Genomic DNA, 22,478 nt, shown 5'->3' with positions numbered 1-22,478 from the left:
ATATTTTTTCGATCATAATCTGTGCTTTTTACTGACAAGACCTAAGAACTCCATATTAACGTGAATCATACGGGATAATAATAGCAGGGTAATGATGTAGATGTATATATGAAAGAACTTTTGTTACCTGTGTATTTTTTTGCATTAGTATAATTTGCATCAGATATAGATATGGATATAAGTTAAATTATTTTAACTGTTTATCATTGCATGAAGTTTTCAGTTTTTTTATAAATTGGATTTTTAAGAGGAAGTGTCGATCTGTAAATCTATTATATAAAGTGTGTGTATATACGTTCATCTTAAATTCAAACCAGAAGTTTCACGACTTTCAAACTTGTCCTTTATCAGACAAATAACCTCATAACCCATTTATCTTCAAATTAGAGGTGTTATTTAAATAACGTTCCTGCATTTTATTGCACAGTTCATGAATTTAAAGTTAATGCTTCTTTACTAAGCATTTTACCTTTAAAATCAGTCTATCAGCAATTCAATCTGATTGCAAAAATCATTGTGGATTAGAAAATACTACGTTTTACTAGTGCTATAACTTAAGAATTTTATATCTCATCATGTTTATTTTAACATTTTTTTACTAAACTGTTGGAATTATTTCGACTCATTTCTAGTCTTTTGATATTAATTTTATTTATTTATTTATTTATCATTTTAAAATTATAATATAATTTCTATTCCTTACGTTATAGTATGGGACGAGATAGAGTAAATCCATGTAGAGAATTCTTCGTATTCAAAAAGCTGGATAATAAAAGCAAATGCAAAGTGTGCAACGTTATCATGGTTGGAGATCATGCCGCTAATTTATAGAGGCACTTGAAGCGGCATCATAAAGAAGAATTCGATATGATACAAAAGAAGAGGATGAAGAAGATGGAAGAAATTGATATAAAAGTTCAAAATAACCTCAGCAGACTGTTTGTTATTTGGTTTTTAAGAGCATTAGCAACTAAGGCCATATTGCTCCAGGGATATGTGGTGGTCATTCCCTGAACTTTCCGCATCCTCCGTATTTGGTGGGCATGGGCTCGAACCCCAGTCTAATCAAGAAGCGTATGCTACGCACTGCTGCTCCTGCCCACCTGGCTACAGAAGCGCCCTCAGCAGACTAATAGAAAAATTCATTACGTCAGAGTATCTTAAAGTAAAATTAGATAAGCAAACGATTGTTGACGCTTGTGTAGAGCTCGTTACTATTAACGGTTGTGCATTTGAGTTAATGGAATACTCAGGATTCTGAAAAATTGTTAATCCTATTATTGCAGCAATTGGCAAAAATTTTTCGATCAATGCAGAGAATATTAAACTAATTTTGCCGGAGATGTCCTCTAAGATTGTCTCACTAATGCAGGCTGAAATGGGAAAGAGAATGATTTCACTGAAAGTAGATATTGCCACTAGATTAAGCCGATCAGTCCTTGGAATAAATGCTCAATTTGTAAATCAGGGTAAAATACACCTTTTTATTTTAGTTATGAAAGAACTGAAAGAAAGACATACAGGAATGTATATAAAAAATGTAGTTCGCCAAGTTTTAGAAAAATATCAGCTTGGAGTTCATCAGATTTATTCAATCACCACTGATAATGGCACAAACATGATTAAATTTGTTAATTTGCTAGGCAATGATGATGAATGTGATAATGAAGCTACCAGCAAAAAAGATTACCTTGATGAAATCTCTTTCTCTGAGGAAAACAGCCTTTCCTTTAGAATTGTTGGAATAAAGTGTGCAGCACACGTACTTCAATTGGCAATCCGAGACGCGGTTAAGAACGCTGAATTAGGAAAATTTTTTAGTGATTGTTGGGAACTCATCCGAAAACTACGAATTCCAAATTTAGCCTCTAAATTATCCAAAAGCATTTTAAAGAAATCTGTATTGGATTGTCCAACAAGATAGAACAGCACATATGTAATTCTGGAGACACTATTAGAGTGCAAACATTTTGGTAATGAATTATCTCAGAATGATTTGAATTATTATTTTTCTTATGATCAGTGGGTTAAAGTTGAATGTATTTTGGAAGCTTTAAAACCTTTGAAGGAAGTTACCTTGAAATTACAAACAGAACAGCTAACTCTAAGTGATTTTTATGGTATTTGGGTTGAAACTAAATTTAATTGAAAAATATAACAAATCCATATGTTTCCGTTTTAATAGAAAATTTGCATGTAAGAGAAAAATTAATAATGGAAAATGAGAGCATCATAAGTGCAGTTTAGCTTGATAACCATGATATCAAATATTATTTTGTCGTCAACAAAAGGCTGTGTAGCATTTAAAGATCTGGAAATGGTGGAAAATTTTAAATGTGAAAAAACAAGACGAAATATTAGAAATTCAGGAGAAGAGGTAATTTCAGAAGAAGAATTTGATGACATGGAAAATTTTCTCAAAGAAAAGGAGAAAGATATTAGAGAGCGTTCTAATTCAGCCGGTATTGATAATATTTTGTCTAGTTTTGAAGGGGTGAAAAGAGTAGAAAAAAAAAAAGGTGTTTTGGAATTTTGGGAAGAAAACCGTTGTAAATATCCACAGCTCAATGAAATAGCTGTAGTTATTTTAGGGACTCCAGCCACGCAAGTTAATGTAGATAGGGCATTTTCAGGATTGAAGTTTATCTTGCGAGATAACAGGGATAGCTTGAGCGAAACTATGCTGGAAGATATTCTGCTAATTAAAAGCAATTATGGTTGCCTATAGTAACGACCTGTAACTCATGTTTTAAAAATTAATTTTGTCACTTATTTTAATGTTGATTATTCAGCAGTTTGTGACCAAATATTGGAACTGTTTTATAATGTACATAAAGTTTTGTTGCATAATATAAGTATAAAAGATATATGTTTGTGTACTTATTAAAAACCAATACATTGCAAAAAAATTCATCTATTACTTTAAAAGTGTACCTAAATAACAATTCAATTTTACTCAAGTGGAAATGGTGAAAGTTTTACTAATTATGTGTAACAGTGACTTGCAACTAACTAAAATAAATGCTTAATATTTACATTTAAATAATTGATCTCATATTTTGATTATTATTTCTTTAATATCACAAGTTTTGTTCTAAAATTCAATTTAATAATCAAATTGAATTTTAATTTAATGTAATTAAAAAAGGTACATATAATAAAAAATTTTCAAAAAGGATTATAATATTTTATGCTTGGAGCAAAAAAAAACAGTTTGAACCGGTTCAACAGTGGCTGAAGGAGTGAAACCGGAACTGAACCGAAATTTTGCGTTTTCATTGAACCGGAGCGAAAACCGGAACAAAAAAATTACGGTTTGATGCCCTGGTCTGAACAGTGTGATTAGTTACTATAATTCAGTAATGACTGGTTGCAATTAAAAATTTTGATATCATACAAGGTATTTAGATTTCAGTAAAATTTTTGGCAGTGTTCCCTACAAAAGAACAGACTAATATTATTAATGGGCCCCTTGGGGTTCACTGCTGGTACCCTTACTGTTTATCCATGATGTGTGGAATAGATGTGCTTTCCACACATCTATTCAACAACTGTCTTTCCTCGATTTCAGTTTATGCCCCCTCAGGTTTGTAATCTGAGTAAGAGGAAGAATCCTATCAGCATTGAGCCTGCTCAATCCACTCAAGGCATTATACACCTCAGATCGCCTCGCAGGTGCCTAGTCTCTAGATGCAGCCTTTCTTCGTAAGAGCACTCCCTTTGTTCCCCTCACCAGCCTTGTTGCCCTTCTCTTTACTCATTCTAACAACTCTATATCCTTCATAAAATGAGGCTTCCAGGCCAGTACACAGTACTTAAGGCGTGGCCTGCCTTATACAAGAGGATAATCACTCGCAAAATGCTATATATCATTGACAAAACCCCATGACCTACTCTGGCAGCCTGTCTGCACTACTCAGAAAACTTCATATCCGACTGCACAATTATCCCCGGCTCTCTTTCTTTATCCACTACCCTGAGTGTGTTAGTAACCCCCAGTGTAACATACCAACTGGGTGTATGTTAACAACATACCACTCAGGGTAGTAGAGAATGAAATTCTTCAATAAATCACTGATAGGACTCGGTGGGCTTTCTTGGCTTGTCTCTGAGCAATGCTTACATTGCTCAGAGAGCTTCATATTCACTGGTATTATAATTCTTCCATATCCCTTTCTTCCCATATTGTTTTTAATTCAACCCCACTGGTTATTTTGGGATTGCTATTTTCCTAAGACCTTGCATTTTGTTCCTTCATTAAAACACATTTGCCACTTTTCTTGACTTTCCTTGGAGCCTGTTAAAGTCAATGTGAAGTGAGTGCAATGCTTGGCATTGATCATTAATAACTCTCCCAGCCTTTACATAATTTGCAAATTTTGACATCATGCCCTCTATCCTTTATTGATGTCATTTATGAAAATTAGGAATAACAATAGTCCAAAAACTGATCCTTGGGGGATCCTACTTCTGACATTACACCAATCTAAGGAATATCCATTAATCACAGCCCTCTCTCTTCAGCCCAACATCCACCCTCCAATCCATCTTAAAATCTTGATAGTAATTCCAGCACATTCCAACTAGTACCCTCTCATGAGAGACTGAGTCAAATTCCTTACCAAAATCCAAATAAACTATGTCAATATTTTTCCCTACATCCAAGTCATGGGTAACTGTGTCAAAATAGTTTAATAGGTTAGTAAAACATGAGTTTCCCCCCTTAATAAAACCATGTTGTTTGTCCTTCAGTGTATCATTTTTATCTAAATGTTCCTGGATTGCACTCTTGTCATTGCTGCCATGGTTTCCCCTATCACTGAAGTCAAACTAACCAAAAAAAAGTCTGTAGTTACTAACTTCACTCTTAGATCTTTTTTTATGTATTGGCAATACAATGGCACTTCTTCATTCTAAAAGAATTTCTCCTTAGCCCAATTTAACTCTGGGGGCTCATATCTGTTGAGTATGGGCTTGGCACACCCAGAGTCCTGAGCTGGATATCATCATTCTTCTCTTTCTTGGTGATTCCCTTCCACTTTTCTCGCTCTCTCTCTCTCTCTCTCTCTCTCTCTCTCTCTCTCTCTCTCTCTCTCTCTCTCAGGGTAATACAGGAATTTTTTTTTGGCTGGTGCAGCATAAGCACCAGCCATATAGCTAATAATAATAATAATGATCCCCTTAAAATTAACCTCAATGGTTCAATGCACTTTCTGGCCTGCTTCCTGAAAATTACTGAATACATGCCATCAACTTCTGGAGCCTTATTTGCCTTTAGGCTCAAATGTTTTTTTAACTAGGCAGTAGTGGTACCTCAAAAATAGTGCCCATTGTCTTTTTAATTTTTTTTTAAATTCAGCTTAAACAATGCTAATATTTCTTACTGGATTGCAGAGTTCATTGCATGTAAGTTTTTAAATTTTTAAAAAAACATCAAAAATTTTATAACAAACTATTTTCAAAAAAAGGATAAACATTTATTTTAGTAAATTTACCAAAAACATTAATAAAATAGAAGCTCAATCTCTTAGCCTCTTCCATTTTAAAATTTAAAAGATCATCAAGTGTGCAAAATTTCAAACTATGCATGCACATATATTTCTGTTTATTATGTATATAAATATTAAAAAAATTTTTTAAAAAATATTAAAAATAAAAATAAAAAAAAAACTTAATGTATATTCAATACTATTAGTTACTTCCATTTGAAATTTGAAATGACATATGTTGCTTCCCGCAGAGTAGCAGCCATTTTGAGAGAATACCGGCTTCGTGTTATCATCTTTATTCTGTGAAAAGAATAATATATCTTTCAGTAACTAGGGTAACACAATAGATGTTTATTCCTGTAGTTGGAGAAGAAAGACAAGTAACCTGAAACTTTAAACAAACTCAGCATCTTTCCAATACCATGCCATTCTTCGTGCAAAATCCAAATGGTTGCAAATTGTTGCATAATGGTGGGGTTTGGTGTTGGTTTATGTGGTAATAAACATTACGCAATATGCAGTGAAATATTTTTATTACGGTTAATAGGTAACATAGATTCTTAAAATCATTACAATGTTTCTGTATGTGTGCCATTAACAGCATGGCACACATCTAAATGATAATCAACCTCAGTCCACACTCAAGCAAGAACGTCCGAAGTAATGCTTGCAATTGCTGCTGTGATTCTTTCCTTCAGATGGACAAGATTCTGAATCTTTTCACTGTAAACCAGCATTTTCACATGACCCCAAAGGAAGAAATACAATGGGGTAAGGTACGGGTTTCATGGGGGCCAAGGAATGGATCCATTTCATCCAATCCACCATCCTGGAAAATGAATGTTTAACACAGCGTGAACAATTGTTGCAAAGTGTGATGGTGTTCCATTCTGTTGAAAGATGAGATCAGATTCATCCATTTTCTCGATTTGGGGAAAGAAAAAAAGCTCCAGCATGTCTAGATACACGCTGCCATTGACAGTACACTCTGTAAAGAAAAAGGGTCCAAAAATCCTATTGTTCATTAAACCGCACCAAACATTGACCTTCGGAGTGTCTCTAATGTGCCCACATAACGCGATAGAATTTTCAGTTGCCCATATCTGGCAGTTGTGACGATTTACACACCCGCTGATATGGAATGTAGCCTCATCCAAGAATACGATGCGATTTAAAAATCCTGGCTCATTGTCGCATTTCTGCAGCATGGTGACAGCGAATTCCACTCTTCTCGACTTGTCGGCGTTGGGGTGGATTGCATGCAGGAGTTGAATTTTGTAAGGAAAAAGCTTTAGTATTTTTCACACAACGTCATGCACAGTCGATTCTGGGAGACACAACTGTTGACTTCGCTGGAGAATGGACTTTTGTGGACTTCAAATGCAGGACTGCCGTATTGCTTCCATGTTATCATCCGATGTCCGTGGTCTTCCTGGTCATTTATATTTCTCAACACTGCCTGTCATTTATGGACTGCCCTGCCAAGGAGCAGCCACCCTTCTGTGCCAACTGCAAGGCAGCAAAAGCACCCCACAACCACTTAATAAGAGGTGCCAACTGTAATAAGAGGTAGCCAACTTGTCTACAAAAAAGTCAAGAGTATATACCAATCCAGGATAAATTATGGATAGACAAGCCATTATACCCACAAATACTTCAAATTAATGCACAACGAGCAATAGTGGTCACTGACCAATTAAAAATCAAAGCAGAAGAGCAGCACACTGACAGGTTCTTTCTTCAAGAACCCTATATCTGAAAGGGAAGCGTTGCTGGATATCCAACCTCATACAAAATTATACACTGCACAGATGACCAACCATGGGCCACAATAGTTATCAGGAATACAGAGATTACAGCAGTCTGTATCGCACAACTGTGTACTTCTATCAGCACTTGTGCCCAGATCCTGACACCTCTTGGCTCCATCTACCTGCTCTCAGTAAATAGTCACCCCGTGAAGACATACTGTTGCAACATCACTCATCAAGATGGCTCTCCACCTGCTCCCGGGAGGGAGGCTGCTGGTTGGAATGGATGCCAACTGTTGCTCTGCCCTGTGGCACAGCCTAACACCTGACAGAACTGGGTCCTCCAGAAATGGTGAACGACTTGAGGACTTCATTTTAACAACTGGCCTTTGGGTTCTCAACAGACCAGGCCACCTGTCCACCTTCAGCAGCTCCCTCTGGGAGAGAACAGTGACATAACGATGGCTACACCAGACATAGCCCAAAAACTTCTTGGCTGGACAGTGCAAGAATCCCGCACTACTTCGGACTACAGAGCAATCACACTCTCTCTTGCTCACTCCCTGGAATGCTCCCCACAAATCCCCAGAGACACAGTATGCTACTATACTAAAAAAGTAGATTGGAGTTGGTTTCGGGTGGAGCTCGCAAGAAGCCTCCCCGAGGATAACCCTTTACCAGACACCAGCTCACCAGAGGATTGTGTGCACAAAATAACCAAGACAATCAGAAATGCCTGTGACTTAGCCATCCCACAAAAAAGAAAACCTTACAGATACTCAGTTCCGTGGTAGAATGCCAACCTTCTCGATCTGAGGAAATGGGTCCACCTCACTCGGAAAGCATTCCAAAGGGCTCATGTCGATTTTCCCCCAGGAAGTGGATGCTGCGCAGGAAGCTTATCAACTGCTGAGAAACAGTTGGTGCTGGGAACCAACCTGGTAACCTCCACTGGAAACAGGATTGCTGTTTCCAGTGGAGGTTACCAGGATCCTCCATGATTCTTTCTTGCTTCTGCAAATTTCAAGTGTGTAATCAATACATGTGCATTGTAATCAATAAGCTGCCCAGGCTGTCTTGGAGTCCTTGCAGAAACCTGATGGAACCTTCACCACTTCTTGGACTGACTCTTTAAATAATATTCTTGATGCCCTTCCCTCCGGACTACACACAGTTAACCCCAGAGCAAACTCAAATAGTAGCCAGCAATGAAGCCTATGCACCGGACAACACAGAAGAACCATTTACCATTGCAGAGATGAACCTGGACCTAGCAAAGACAAAAGAAGGGAAGACCCCTGGCTCTGACCTCCTTGAAGTTGATGTGATTAAGAAATTCGCAGAACTTTATCCTACCACCCTACTCAGTCTCTTCAATAGATGCTTGGCTTACAGCTCCTTCCCTGCTACTTGGAGAGAAGCTATGCTGAAGTTAATACTTAAAACCAGACTCATCTTCCTACCTCCTACAGGCCAATAGCACTGCTCTCTCTTCTTGCTAAACTTCAAGAGCAGCGACTCCTCTTCCGCCTTACTGACTGTTACACTGGAAAGCAACTTGCCTCAGCACTGCAGTTTGGCTTCAAGAGGGGTCTCAGCATCGAGGATGCTGTCTATAAGCTCATCTCCCAAGCCAATGAAATGGAGCATAAGTATACCCTAGCCATTATGGTGGACTTTGCCAGAGCCTTCAACCAGCTGTGGTTGCCCAGCATTATTAGGAGGCTGTGGCTGGCTGGGGATTCTTACAGTCTCTATGAAATTAATCCTACCTCATCAACAGATCCGTCCAAATTGTAACCAAATATCAAAGATATTTGGTTACAATTTGGAAAGAGCCCAATCTGACCATTCCTGTGGTCAGTTGTCCTGGAGATGGATCTCGGCAGGGTCTTACCCCTGGCCTTTTCTGATGACCTTGCTTTTGTAATACACTCTGACACAAGAGATGGACTGAAGCGAAAGCAAATCGAGCTCTTGGACGGCTACAGAATTGGGCCTCATTACACCAACTGTCCATCTCGAGTGAAAAAACGAAGTCTATTCTGTTGAAAGGGAAACTTCAAATCTGCAGACCCCCAGTCATCAAGATAAACAACGTACCAATCCGATTATATACTGAAGTTAAATACCTAGGCCTCCACATAGATGCAAACCTCACCTTTCGTCCTCACCTGAAGTACCTTGCCATTAAAATAAGAAAATACGCATCCATGATAAGAAGAATAAGCCGGGCTGACTGGGGGTCTGAAGCACAAGGCCCTGTCTCTCTCTCTCTCTCTCTCTGTAATCTACAAAGCAGTATCCATCTCGATTATCTACTATGGAGCCTCTATATGGTGTACTAGAGCGTAACAGGTGTAAATGCAATTCAATTCAGTGATTTATGCTTCTGTTACCAGGGCATGCCACACAGTCAGCACCCCTGCGCTCCAAGTCATTGCAGGATTCATGCCCCCTCTCCTGAAAGTAGTAAAAACAGGCTTCTATCAGTGCCACAAGAAAGGCATTCCCACCCAACTACTGGATCTGCATCTGTACCTCAAATGACCATAAGCAAGAAAAAAGGCGTATCGCCAACCACCTACAGCATGTATGGCAGAAGTCCTAGAATTCAACAAATAAAGGAGAAGTAACTAAGATGTTCTTCCCCACAATTGCCCTTACCTATCCCAAGCCTTGTCCGTGGTATTCACCTGGACTACAGACAACCTTTCTGCTTACTGGGCATGGCCCATTCCAGCAAAAGTTAACAGTGCTCGGTATTGAGAACAATCCTTACTGCCACTGTGGAGATGAGTCCTGGGCCCACGTCATGTACAAGTGCCCCTCATATGATGATCACTGCCTACGACTCTTCACCGAAATACACTCCAACCCCCCCAACAGGAGCCCATCCTCATAAACGATGAAACATCTTATGCAGCCTTCACATGATTTGGACAGGCAGTTGTTACCACCAGATGGGTTTATCACACACACACAACACAACAGGACAGGACGGGCCAGGCCGGGCTGGAACATTCCACCAACACTGCAAACCCCAATAGGGGTAGAATAAATGCTAGTACCTACAAAATGCAGGAAATTATAGCAACCAAGCCATCATGCAAACCCAACTCTGGGGTAGGATTATGCTGGCATCCTCTTGTGGGTGTAAGGTGTAAGGTATGTTGGTGTCTAACGGCTCCTGAGATTTCTCCCATCTCCACGAGTAAGCTTTGTATCGGGCCAGAGATTTTGAGGTGTGTGAGTTATGTGCTATGTAGCGTGTTGTACCCTTTGTTTATCTGGTCAATTAGCCACTGGCTGCCTAGCGGGACTCGACGTTACCATACCTTCGTGGAGGCTGACTGGGTGCACCATTGTTTCTAAACTACTCTGGCAGGTCCTGCCACCTACTTTCTTGAGATTTCAGTGGCTAGGACCTAAATAAATAGAGGAAAACTATGAAATTAGAGTAGATGCCAGGGAAGATACTTAGTCGCTGTTTAGAGGAGCTACAAGGGGACAGTCACTGAAAGATATGAAAGATGATAAGTTTTCTAATAGGTCGGGAATAAATTTTGATGTTTTTTGAATTTTGACATACATGTGGGATGGATGCTGTGTAAGAAGAAAGTGTGGGGGGAGATGAAAGGCTGGGGAGTTAGAAGTTGGAAGTAGTGGAAGTAGGGGATTGACAGGGAAGAGGACCCTGGCAGTGGGGCATGGGCATGCCCCACAAAAAAAAAGGAGGGGAGAGTTTGAGAAGCTCTTCTCCCCCTCTCCCCCAGGGGAAAAAAGGTTCCACTTAAGACCTGACACACTTAATGACTCTGGGGTGCACAGCCACCCCAGAGTCATTAAGTGGGTCAGGTCTAGAGTATGGTCACTTGAAAGGATGTACACAGGACATCTTCAGAGCGGTCTTTGTTTTGGAGTCTGAGACAGTCGTCCAGGACTGTGTTGGTGCCCAATTCATGTGTGTTTGTGTCCATTGGTCAGGTTCCATGATGGGATTAGATAAGGACTGGCGTGGGACCAGAGTTCCAACTTGGTAGTTGTCGTAGGTTTATCTTAAGAGTTTTCCATAATTGGTGAGATCTGATTACTTTTGACTGGTGTTCCAGTCTTTGTACTTATGGTGAAGGAAGAGTTCTTCTTCCAAAAAGCTCCTGGGCAAAAGAGGAGAATGTGTTTCTTGAGATTCCAGTTTTCTGTTAATCCCATTGTGATTAGCTTCGCTCTAATGGCCCTGTGGCCGGTAAGAAGGTATGAAGTCAGAAGACCTGGAGAGAACCATGGTGGTCAGTCTGGCTGGGTTCTTCAAAGTTCGGGTGGAAATTTCTTTGTTATGGCGCCTTTGTTGGTGTCATGCCAATGGGACTACCAGAGGTTATGTAAATAGATGGTGAGACATAATTTTTTCCCATTGTAGATGTTTTCTGGATTGCTGGTATAATCCTGGAAGGTAGTAGATACCCCTCTGGCAAGGTTAAACAGAAAGCTGCAACACGCAACCTCGAAGTCCAGGGGGAGAGCTCCCCCCCAGGGCCTGAAGGGAATGAGTGCTAATCGTGCAGCAAGCACGGGAAGTGGTCAGCAGGATTATTCTTTGAATGGTGTCCAGTTTTCCTTGGTTGACAACTGTGTTGGCTTTGCTGAACCACACAGGGGTAGCATAGGTGATGACAGGTAGAAAAATAGTTTTATAGAAGAGTCTCAGGGTTCTTCTCTTAAGTCCCCAGTCCTTTCTGGTAATTCTTGTGATCATTGCAGAGTAGTTTTTGATTTTTCTGTGCAAATACTGTATATGAGGGTTGAAGGACAGATTTGAGTCCAGTTGTAGACCTAAGTATTTCAGTTGTGTGTCCATATGGATTGTAGTGTTTCCAATCTTGATTTGGGTGGTGTCCTTTCAAGAGAATGGAGCTGGTCTTGGTTGCTGATATTTGCATATTATGATGAGCAGAAACAGCACCCTGAAATCCCTCCAGCACGTCTGGAGGGATTTCAGGGTGCTGTTTCCGGTGGTTTCCAGGTTCTGCTTTTTGCAGCTAGCTTAAGGACGAGATCGTCGGCATAAGCTAGAGAATTAACGCACCCCAGGTCTTGCTGAAGAAACTCATTGACTACCATGTTCCAAAACATGGGATCCAATATAGATCCTTGGGGACAGCCTCTATGAACTTGGCGATTTACTTGAGAATAAGGACGGCCTCCGTAGCCGAGTGGGCAGGAGCGGGAGTGCAGTAGCACATGCTCTTTGAGTAGACCGGGGTTCAAGCCCCTGACTGCTGAATACGGTCGATCTGCCAACCCGCACTGGACCAGCGTGGCAGGTTATGGTCCATTTTCCTCAGCATGAATTGTTGAGGAGGCTTCCACCCTGCAGTGGGTTGATAATGGCTGCACTTTACTTTAGGGTGCTGTCACTGTGATATGCCTGTGTGAGAGGTATTGGAGAATGACTTTGTATAAATTTTCAGGAAATTTTGCAAGTCAGAGCCTTCCCAGGACAGTTGGCCACTAAGGGTGTTGAATGCCCCAGCGAAGTCTATTGAAATGACCAGAAAGTACTTCTGGGTGCAGGTGTTCACAGTTTCTATTATCTTCTGAAGGGCATCAATTTTGCATTTACCTTTTGTGAAGCCATATTGGTTGCTGGAATGGAGGTTGGCAGCCTGGTAATGAGATTTGATGCATTAGTTGAGTAGTTTTTCAAATATTTTGCTGGTAACCAAGAGAAGGGCAATGGGACAATAGGAATCCGGTAACTCTTGTTGTTTGGAGGGATTCTTCAGCAGCAGACAGACAGAAGTTTGCCAATCTAATGGGAACCAACCAACTCTGAGGCAATGGTTGAAGAGGTTTAGGAGCAGATTGGGAGTGTATTCAATGACCTTTTTCAGAATTTCTGGTTCCAGAAGATCTGGACCTGGTCTTTTTATTTTTGATCTGTAGTGCAACTTGGTGAAGTTCCTGCTCTGTGAAGGAATCCTCTATATTGTTTGACTGGTAAGTTTTGTTATTTTTGCATAGTACAATTTGATTCTGTGTTGACGGGGAAACAGCTGGTCGAAAGACATAGTTTAATATATTATTTATGGATTCCTTCCAGCTTGTTGTGATTTGTCCTTGGTGGAGTGGATCAATTCCCCTCTGAGGAGTTTATTAGTGATGATTCTGTACATCTCTCCCCAGGGTTCCTTGTTACCCATGGTGGAGACCAGTTGCTCCTAGGCGAGTTTCTTCTGCCTAATCATCGCAGTGTACTAGTTCCATTTTTTCCTGTATGCTTGTTTAAGAGCTTCTACTTCAGGTTCTGGCCATGCCCGTCGGGCTCGTTGGAAAGCTCTTCTTTTAGCATTTACCTCCTGTCGGAGCCCATGTAGTCCCTGGCACCACTAAGGGACCACTCTGTGTATTGGTTTCCTCCTTAGAATGCAGGCTTCAGCTGCCTTAGTGATTAGAGCAGTGACTGCACGTTGGTGCTTCTCTGTGTCATCAAGGTAGTGGTTTTGGGTTTGGAGGCCCTGTTCTTCGGCCATAAGGTTGACTTTGAAACTTGGCCATTCTGCTTTAGCAACGGAGAATCTCTGAAGTTGCAATCTTGGTGGCATGTTTTGGTCAAGGGACCTGGTCATCTGGAATGATATTGCACGGTGGTCTGAGGTTGACCAGCCGTTGTTCACTGTCCATTTTGAGATGTGACCTGCAAGTGATTGAGTTGACAGGATGACATTATTGTGGATTCCCTGAGTGTGTTGGAAAACGTGGGGAGGTTGTTAGGGCAATTTAATACAGTGAATGGACTATATACAAGAAACTCTTCCAGCTGTTGCCTGTTTCTAGTTCTTCTGCGGTCTTCAGTGTGACTGTGCCAGCTAGGCGAGCGGCAATTGACATCTCTGCCAATCAATATTCTAGCATTTGGAAGTTCCATGGTGAGTTCTTGCAGGTAGGTTATTACTGGGAGGATGTCCTTGCCCGGTCTACAGTACAAGGAGACTGCATAGAATTCTTCCACAGGGCTGATGATGTGAGTGCAAGCAGCCCAGGCATGGCAGAGGTGAGAGATTTTAGTAACTGTGTAGTCTGGGTTGCAAATCAACACAGCCACCCAAGGTGTGTCATCATGACACTGAACAATTTTATGTGAAGTGGGACAGCATTTGACGGTTTTGGCTTTTTATGATTCTTACAATAGGAGGATGTCAATGTTTTCTTCCTTGGCTTTCTGGCGTAGCTCCCTGGCAACTGCAATTGCTCTTTGGGCATTATTTTTAACAGGGAGACTCTGTGAGTGTTATATTGTTTATGGTGCATATCCATAGTTTATTCTTAATTGTTGAGTACTCTTTGCTTTTAGATAGATGGGGCAGTTGCTGTCCTGGACAGAGTGAGTGTGGTCCATAATTTGTAGCTTGCAGTTGGCACAGATTGGATCATCTGATTTATTAGGACAGGAGTTATATTCATGACCTTTATATGCAGTGACCACACGTGGACTCTTTTTGAGTAGAGGTATGTGTAGTGTGGCCAAAGCGGCAACATCTATAACATTTGGGAACAGCCATGTGCTCTCTGAAGCGGTGGCTGCCCCAGTTTATGAAGACTCTGTTCTGTTGGTTTATGAACTGCCAAGCCTGGGGTGCCAGCTCAACTACCCAGTTGGTAGAACTTCCATCCCACGATCTTCTCTGGTACCTGGGGCTGATGAGAGCCTCGGGGAGTTCCTCTAGTAATTGTTGTTGCAGGTTCCTATGATATAACTCATTTTTGACTGTATCTGGATTCAGATCCTTATCAACATTAAAGATGATAATGGATGGGCCTTTCTCTTTGGGGGTCTCTGCGATCAGGCCTAAGGTTTGGAACTTGGTCCTATTTAGAATTTGTGTCACATCCTCTTGCGTTGCAGTCTCTATTATGACACCAGTGTGTCTTGTCTTTCTTACTGATTTGATTTTAGTATTTTTTAGATCTGTAGTTAGGTTGGTTGTCACTGTGTGTTTTACTTGCACACTAGTTTTAGCAGGATCAGAGGCTGCCGGCTTAAGAAGTACAAGGTGTGGTTTTGAGAATAGAGTTTCCTTCTCTGTTCTGCTTTGTCATTTGGTTTTGGTTGGTGTTGTTGGTCTAAGTTCTTCAGCGCTTCCGCATAAGTAGGGGTGCACTGTGGCATTTGTTTGCTCCTATATTCCATGTATGCATTAAGTTTCGTGGCGTTCACTTCAGATTTGAGGTGTTTAGAAGGACATTTAGAACAACCATTTCAATTTGGTCCATAGCCTGACCAGTTCACCATGTAGAGCTATGGTAATTCTATTCATAGAGTCCTTTAGCTTGTTTTCGAGCTATATTCTAAGTTAGCAAGGTGGGAAGGAGCAGCAGTGCGTAGCACACTCTTCTTGATTAGACCGGGGTTCGAGCCCATCACCACCAAATACGGAGGATGCGGAAAGGTCAGGGAATGACCACTGCATATTCCCGGAGCAATATGGCCTTAGTTGCTAATGCTCCTAAAAACCAAATAACAACATAACATATTCTAAGTTTTAGGACTTGCTCAAGAACATTTCCCTCCGGGGGGGGGGGTGTTCCATAGGCTGAAAGTCGGATTGTTTGTTCGCTTCCTCAGTAGGTTCTTGTTGGGAGGATGCTTCCTCCTGTTCTTTTGCTTCACACTGTGATCTGGTTTCACGTTCTGGCTTTTGTTCTGGCATTTTGTATTTCTTTTTTGGAGCAGGTGTGGATTTAGGACCACCTGTAGTCTCTGTGGGCTCACAGTTGTCATGAGGGTCGCATGAGGGTTAAACCTGTGGTTACTCTGATAATGCCTCAGGCACTCTGGCTGATTTTCCCTTTGTATTTCCATGTCCTGTCCTAAGGAATCCCTTTTCATGACAACTGTTGTTCCTGATGATGTCAGGTCCAGTGGTCACGAGCTTGTGACGTTCTATTAGTTGTGATTACCACTTCTGTTTTAACGACTTACAACTAACTATTCTAATAAGTAGCACTGTTGTATTGTGCACATTTGGGGCTTAGTTGTTTTCAATCTTTCTAAAACTCAGTCTTATTTTATATCTCGCAAAAAGGATTCTTCTGCTCCTATGCTTATCTTTGGTGACACTCTTGATTTCTAGGCAAAATGATATATCTCTTTTGGGGATTACCCTGACTTCTAATCTCTCTTGGCACAAGCACATTACAAATATTGCTTCCTCTGCATTTAAAAAACTTGGTTTTCTCTTTTGCTCTTGGCATTACTTTTCTTCCAAACAGCTGTTCACTCTGTACAAATTTGCAAATCTGCCCTACCATGGAATATTGTTCCCACATCTGGGGCGGTGCAACCAAAACCTCTCTCAGGCTCCTAGATTCCAGTCAGAAGAGGGCAGTTAAGTTAATTAATGACTCCTCTCCAACAGAGTCTCTCCACTCTCTATCTCATAGACGTTCAGTTTCTGCAGCATGCTTTTTCTACAGATACGTCCATGGGCACTGTTCTGCTGAATTGGCTTTTATAATTCCCACTCTCTCTCTTTCAAAAATGCCACCAGCCAACATCGATTTTGCTGTCCAACTTCAGACTCACAGAACCAACCTTTCATCTTCCTCATTTATTCATTCAACTGCTGTTTTCTGGAACAACCTTCCTTCGCACATATTTCCTGAAAATTACAGTCTACAGAAGTTCAAGTCTAATGTCAACAAATATCTTCTTTCATCTTCTCAACCTCCAACCGAAGCATGGTACCAAGTACTATAGGTTCTAATACCTCTCCTGTTTTGGGGTTTCATAAAAAAAAAAAAAAAAAACTATTGTGTATTCCAGTTGTGACTATTTGCCATGTTAATCAATAAAAACCTTGCAGATCGTTATTGTTCATAAATATACAGCCAGTCTCAGTACCAACTTCCACCAATCAGGAACGGCACTGCTGTCACTTGATCAAACAATGGGAAGAAGGGCCATTGATTGCCTGGCCAGGAGATTGATCTATGCTGCTGGCAGTCTGCTGAGTGTGGGATATCCCTTCAGAGCGAAAGGCCAATGGCACTCACATGAGGGCACCTGCTGCTGTGACTTTAATTCCCTATACCCTCTCCCCACTTTGCCTTAAATCACCAGGTAGGTCCTTCACCTTGATCCATCTTTGTTCCTTACTCTACATTCTGACCCACTCTACTCTTACTCTAATTCCTAGTGTGCTCTCTTCAACAAAAATTTTTAAAATTTTTATTTTTAACTTGGTCTCTGTCAGGAAGCTCAAGTGACCACTGGCAGAGACCAGCCAGAGTATAAAGGGCAGCCTAGCTCACCTCCCAGTGGTGGTGGCAGGCAATGTAGGGTCCCACTAGAGGCCCTGTGGAGTAGCCAGAGACATAACAACATAACAAAACACAATACTTCATAAAACAAACATTACACTTTTTTCTGGCCTTTGCAGTTGTTTTGCAAAGAGTACATATGGCCAGATGTGGGAAACCACTGGTGGCACTAGATCATAAGTACTATGCCACTATGCCTGTCTCCTTAAACTGTTTAAACCATCGGCAGATATTGTTCTTATGTGGTGGATCCTTGTGATATTTTCATTTGCAATGCCGTTGAACCTTGATTATGGATTGGCATTCCGCCAACCACAAAACTCACTCAGCTTTCTCTTGCACAATAGTAATTGCCAGACTAACTGACATGCCACTGGCTATCCCACTGAACAGCTATTATAGAGGGTGCCTCACTTCGTGCACTGCTTACTGCCTGCCTGCCTGTGTGTGTGTGTGTGTGTGTGTGTGTGTGTGTGTGTGTGTGTGTGTGTGTGTGTGTGTGTGTGTGTGTGTGTGTGTGTGCAACATGGCACCTGCCACAAACTTGTTGCCCTATTGACTTCATTTGAACACCTTTCCAGCCATGGTGCTTGCCGTGTGTCACATAACATTAGTACAAAACCCCACCATTATTTTTCGGACACCCTGTATTTAGGGGCACCCCCCATAGCCAGGTGGGCAGGAGCAGCAGTGCATAGCACATGCTTCTTGATTAGACCAGGGTTTGAGCCTGTGACCCCCAAATACGGAGGATGTGGTAAGGTCAGGGAATGACCACCGTATATCCCTAGAGCAATATGGCCTTAGTTGCTAATGCTCCTAAAAAAAAAAAAACAAACAAACTGTATTTAGGAAGTTAGAAAAGTTTCAGGTTTTTAATTATTAGTTCACAGGAATGTTATTTTCATGGTTACTTGTCAAGTTCCTCGCCACTATCAATGTGTTAATCAACAATCATGTAATTTCAAAATTGCTAATTTCATGTTTCAGTCTTATGTAGACATGTATAGTATCTTATGTAGGACCGCACCTGAACGAAAGTTCAACTCCGCCTTTGTACACTGTGATGGTTACAGAGCACTGTAACAAACCAGAAATGTGTGTAATATGTTTGTGCAGCGTGTGTTGTTTAGTTGTTTCTGACCATTTTGTCACCAGGCAGGTGATCAGTCTTGTTCAGACAGCCTGTTTTTACCATGAAGGGTCTTTTGTCAGTAAAGATGAGTGTGATGTACCTATTCAATTCATCAGCAATATCAGCTGGGTTATCTAAGACTTTTCCAAAGACCTTTTATACAAGTGTCTGATCTGATTCATTTTCTTCTTTTTATTCATATACATGAAAAACTCCTTGTCCCCATTCTTTGCTCTCTTAGCCACTGAGCCTTTGCTGCCTTAACCTTTTCTGTCGTACTATTACAGAAAAGAATGAAATGTACTAATGGTTGCAACTTGTAACCATTAGTACATTTCATTACTCTTTAACTTATCAATGCCAAACTTTTCTTGCTCTAGTAAACTGGCGAGTTCTGTATTCATCCTTTCTGGCATCCTCCTTGTGCTGTTTTTCCTTAATGGTATATATTCATTTATGGCTTCTGCAATTATTGCTTTACAATTATTCGATAATTGTATTCTGTTCACCTTCCTTCTAAAGTCTGCCCAATTGATAGATGCCATGCATCAGTATCTTAAACTGTTATAGTTTCCTTTTCTGAAATTAAAAATTCTGCATGTTGATTTTAATTTGGGTAATACATGCATTATTCCTGACTGTTATTACATGAAAATGTGCCTACTATAACACATTTCTTCTGTGCGACATTTTTTGGAACATATGTTTCATGTTATACAGAGGCGGACTGGACCAAAAATTCTTACCGGGAAAAACTGATAGCAGACTCATACTGGTGTTTATGGCCAAAATCACACCGGCCTCCATTGGTCTCGGGTCCACCGGGGTTTTGCTGGTAAGTCTTATTGCCAGTGTGCCTCTGATGTTATAACAGGATTAGCTGTAATTGTATCTGTTATTATTGTGCTTTATCCTTGTGCCAATGTGTGCATACCAACATAAGCATTCTTTTCTTTTTTTTTTTTTTCCCTTTCTTAAATACAGTATTAAATATCAATTTCTTTCAGTAGTTTGTATACTATTATTGTGATCATTTGATATAACTTTAACAGGACAGTGCTTTGTAATTTTGTAAAATTTTTATAAACTTTTTTCCATGCTTCCTCATTTTGTAAAATGTGCATATGGGATTTAAAATTAAAATGCTTTAAACAATAATTAAACTATAAAATCCCTAAATAATGGAATTCATTATTTTTTTCATTTAATTGTCTTCAAATCTGGCTACATAATTCCACTTCCCCATCTATTTTCTTTCACAGCTTTTTGATAGAGTGAAGAAGGAGCAACCAGACATTTTGGAGAAGACTGTTCCCCTATTAGGAGACATAACTCAGCCAGGTGTAGGTTTGTCTCAACAAGATTTGGATACTATTATGAGTAATGTATCAGTGGTCTTTCATTCAGCTGCAGAGGTGAAGTTTAACATGCCTTTAAAGTAAGTTTGTTATGATTATTTGTAGTTGTCTTTGAACCGCACTCATTTTTTAAGTATTGATATTTAATTTCATTAACTAGAATCAATATCATATAGGTAAAGGTAAAGTGCAGCCATTATTACCCACTGCAGGATGGAAGCTTCCTCAACAATTCATGCTGAGGGAAATGGACCATAATCTGCCACGCTGGTCCATTGCAGGTTGGCAGATCGACCATATTCAGCAGTCAGGGGCTTGAACCCTGGTCTACTCAAAGAGCGTGTGCTACTGCACTCCCGCTCCTGACCATTCGGCTACGAGGCATATAGAGAACAGTTAATTGGTTTCTTGCTTACTCAATATATGAATCTTCTAATAAATTATACACAGGCAAGGGCAGGTCCAAGAATGTAATTTTGTAAGTGTAAATATTCCTTACATCAACCAAGATTATTCCAAAAGCATAGAATTACCTTGTTCTTCTATCTGTAATCCCCACTCCCACCTACTAAACATCAAACTAGGTCTGCCTTGCAACCAGAGTGAAAAGTAAAGTTTTCATCTTGCCTTGCTATTAATTAGAGTGTATATTAATTTTCAGTGTAAAATGTAAATTGGATGGAAACTTATAAGTGTGCTAACTGTACTTGTGGGGGGGGGGGACTGGGGTGGCGAAATTAATTTAGATTTACATTATTTACATGTTGACATTGTCGCTTTAAAGTATTCCCCTCAGAGTGTATATGTTGAGTCAGCACTTCTTCCATTGTTTGAAGCATTTCTGGAACTCCTATTTTGTGATGCTGTCCAGCACTTCCTGCAGTTCAGCTTGAATCGCCACAATGCTTTTTGAACCTTCATCCTATTAATTGGATTTTCATTTTGGAGAACTGGAAAAAGTCACAGGGGAGCCAGGTTGAGAGAATAGGGAGGGTATGGGATCATTGCTCTTTTTGTTCTCGGTGCTAAAAACTGCTGAACCAACAAAGCTGTGTGGATTGGCATTGTCATGATGCAGAAGTCCATCCCGAGTGTGCCATTTATCAGGAATTTTCTCCTAACATCCTCCCTCAAATAACTTAGTAGCCCAATGGTGATTTACAGTTTGGCCAGTTGGAAGGAACTCCTGATGAACAATTTCCTTATTGTTAAATAAAACAATCAGCATGCTCTTGACATTTGATTTGGCCTGCCTTGCCTTTTGGGATGTGGAGATGATTAACTTTTCCACTGGGAAGACTGAAACTTTATTTCAAGGTCATAGCCTTAAATCCAACCTTCATTCTGTGTTATGACCTTGGAAAGGAAGCTTCTGTCCTTTCCGACCTGTGCTCGCATGTCCCCCTCACAAAAGCATTATTTGACTGTCAACATGTTCAAACAAGAAATGTGTTGTAATAGCTTTGCTACAAACTGATGAGGATCGGTTTGTGAAAGTGTACCTAACAACCACTGTTCTATGTTGACACCAGTGTAGCTTTGTAAGAAGTGTGTATGGTTACCAAAATAAGAGAAATTGGCTCTTTCGTTTTGGGTTGTACAAATTTTGAATTTCTCTGTTATATGACTGCTTGACAAACTATTTTTTACATGTTAAATTACATTAATAAATAAAATATAGAAAGTCAAGAGGATAAAAATTTTCAGGGGAATTTAAGATACTTTTGCATCACCAAACATTTGGACTACAATTCACCACTGGGCAAAAATAATCTATGTGAATAGTAAACCATCATTACATTGTTCATACATTATCATCATGTATATTTTCAAAACATTAAGAGTAGTATCATTTACTTCTCCTCCTGATCATTAATTTTTGCACTGTTGCCATTTATACAATGCAGTTATTTTTAAACAGAAATAAATTTTATTAACATTAACAATTTTTATTTCAGACATACCTGCCAGTCTAATTTAATTGGAACTCTAAGAATTTTAAAACTTTGTAGACGCCTGCCTCATTTAAAAGTAAGTCTGTATTATTATGTACGGGTATATGTGTGATTATTAAAACAAATGCATTTAGTAAAATTGTAAAGTGTATATTATTGGACATAGTTCTGTTATTATTCACCATTGTTACATTTCTTCCGGCATCTAATCAGAAGCATGTGTATGCTATTCCATTTTTTTTAATATGGAAGTGTTCTTACATTTCTGTGTTTTGAGTTGCCTAGTATTTGTTGAGTTCCAAGATTCCAGTTGGGTCAGCTACGTGGTGTAAATAAAATATTGTATTGACAGTTAATAGTAGACTTATACACATTTTCACACCTGAATTTACTCCAACCATACCTACTTTACATGTCCATAGCAACTGTTTACATTTAGAACTATTCTATTTCTCTCAGAATGATAA

At 40.0% G+C, this 22,478-nt stretch overlaps 1 protein-coding gene across 1 annotated transcript in view; it reads left to right on the top strand.

Moving 5' to 3' along the window:
* The window catches only part of LOC150077409 (fatty acyl-CoA reductase 1-like), a 119,841-nt gene that overhangs the window by 46,123 nt on the left and 51,240 nt on the right, over window positions 1-22,478 (top strand). The window contains exon 3 of the mRNA XM_090385892.1: window positions 19,961-20,136. Coding sequence (XP_090242018.1) covers window positions 19,961-20,136 — 176 coding nt within the window. The remainder of the gene's footprint in view (window positions 1-19,960; window positions 20,137-22,478) is intronic.

The sequence above is a fragment of the Mastigoproctus giganteus genome, chromosome 12, assembly GCF_048544385.1.
Source record: "Mastigoproctus giganteus isolate SK-2022 chromosome 12, ASM4854438v1, whole genome shotgun sequence".
NCBI classification, from domain to species: Eukaryota; Metazoa; Arthropoda; class Arachnida; order Uropygi; family Thelyphonidae; genus Mastigoproctus; species Mastigoproctus giganteus.
Note: the sequence above shows the minus strand (reverse complement) of the source record. Positions and strands in the feature narration are given on the sequence as shown.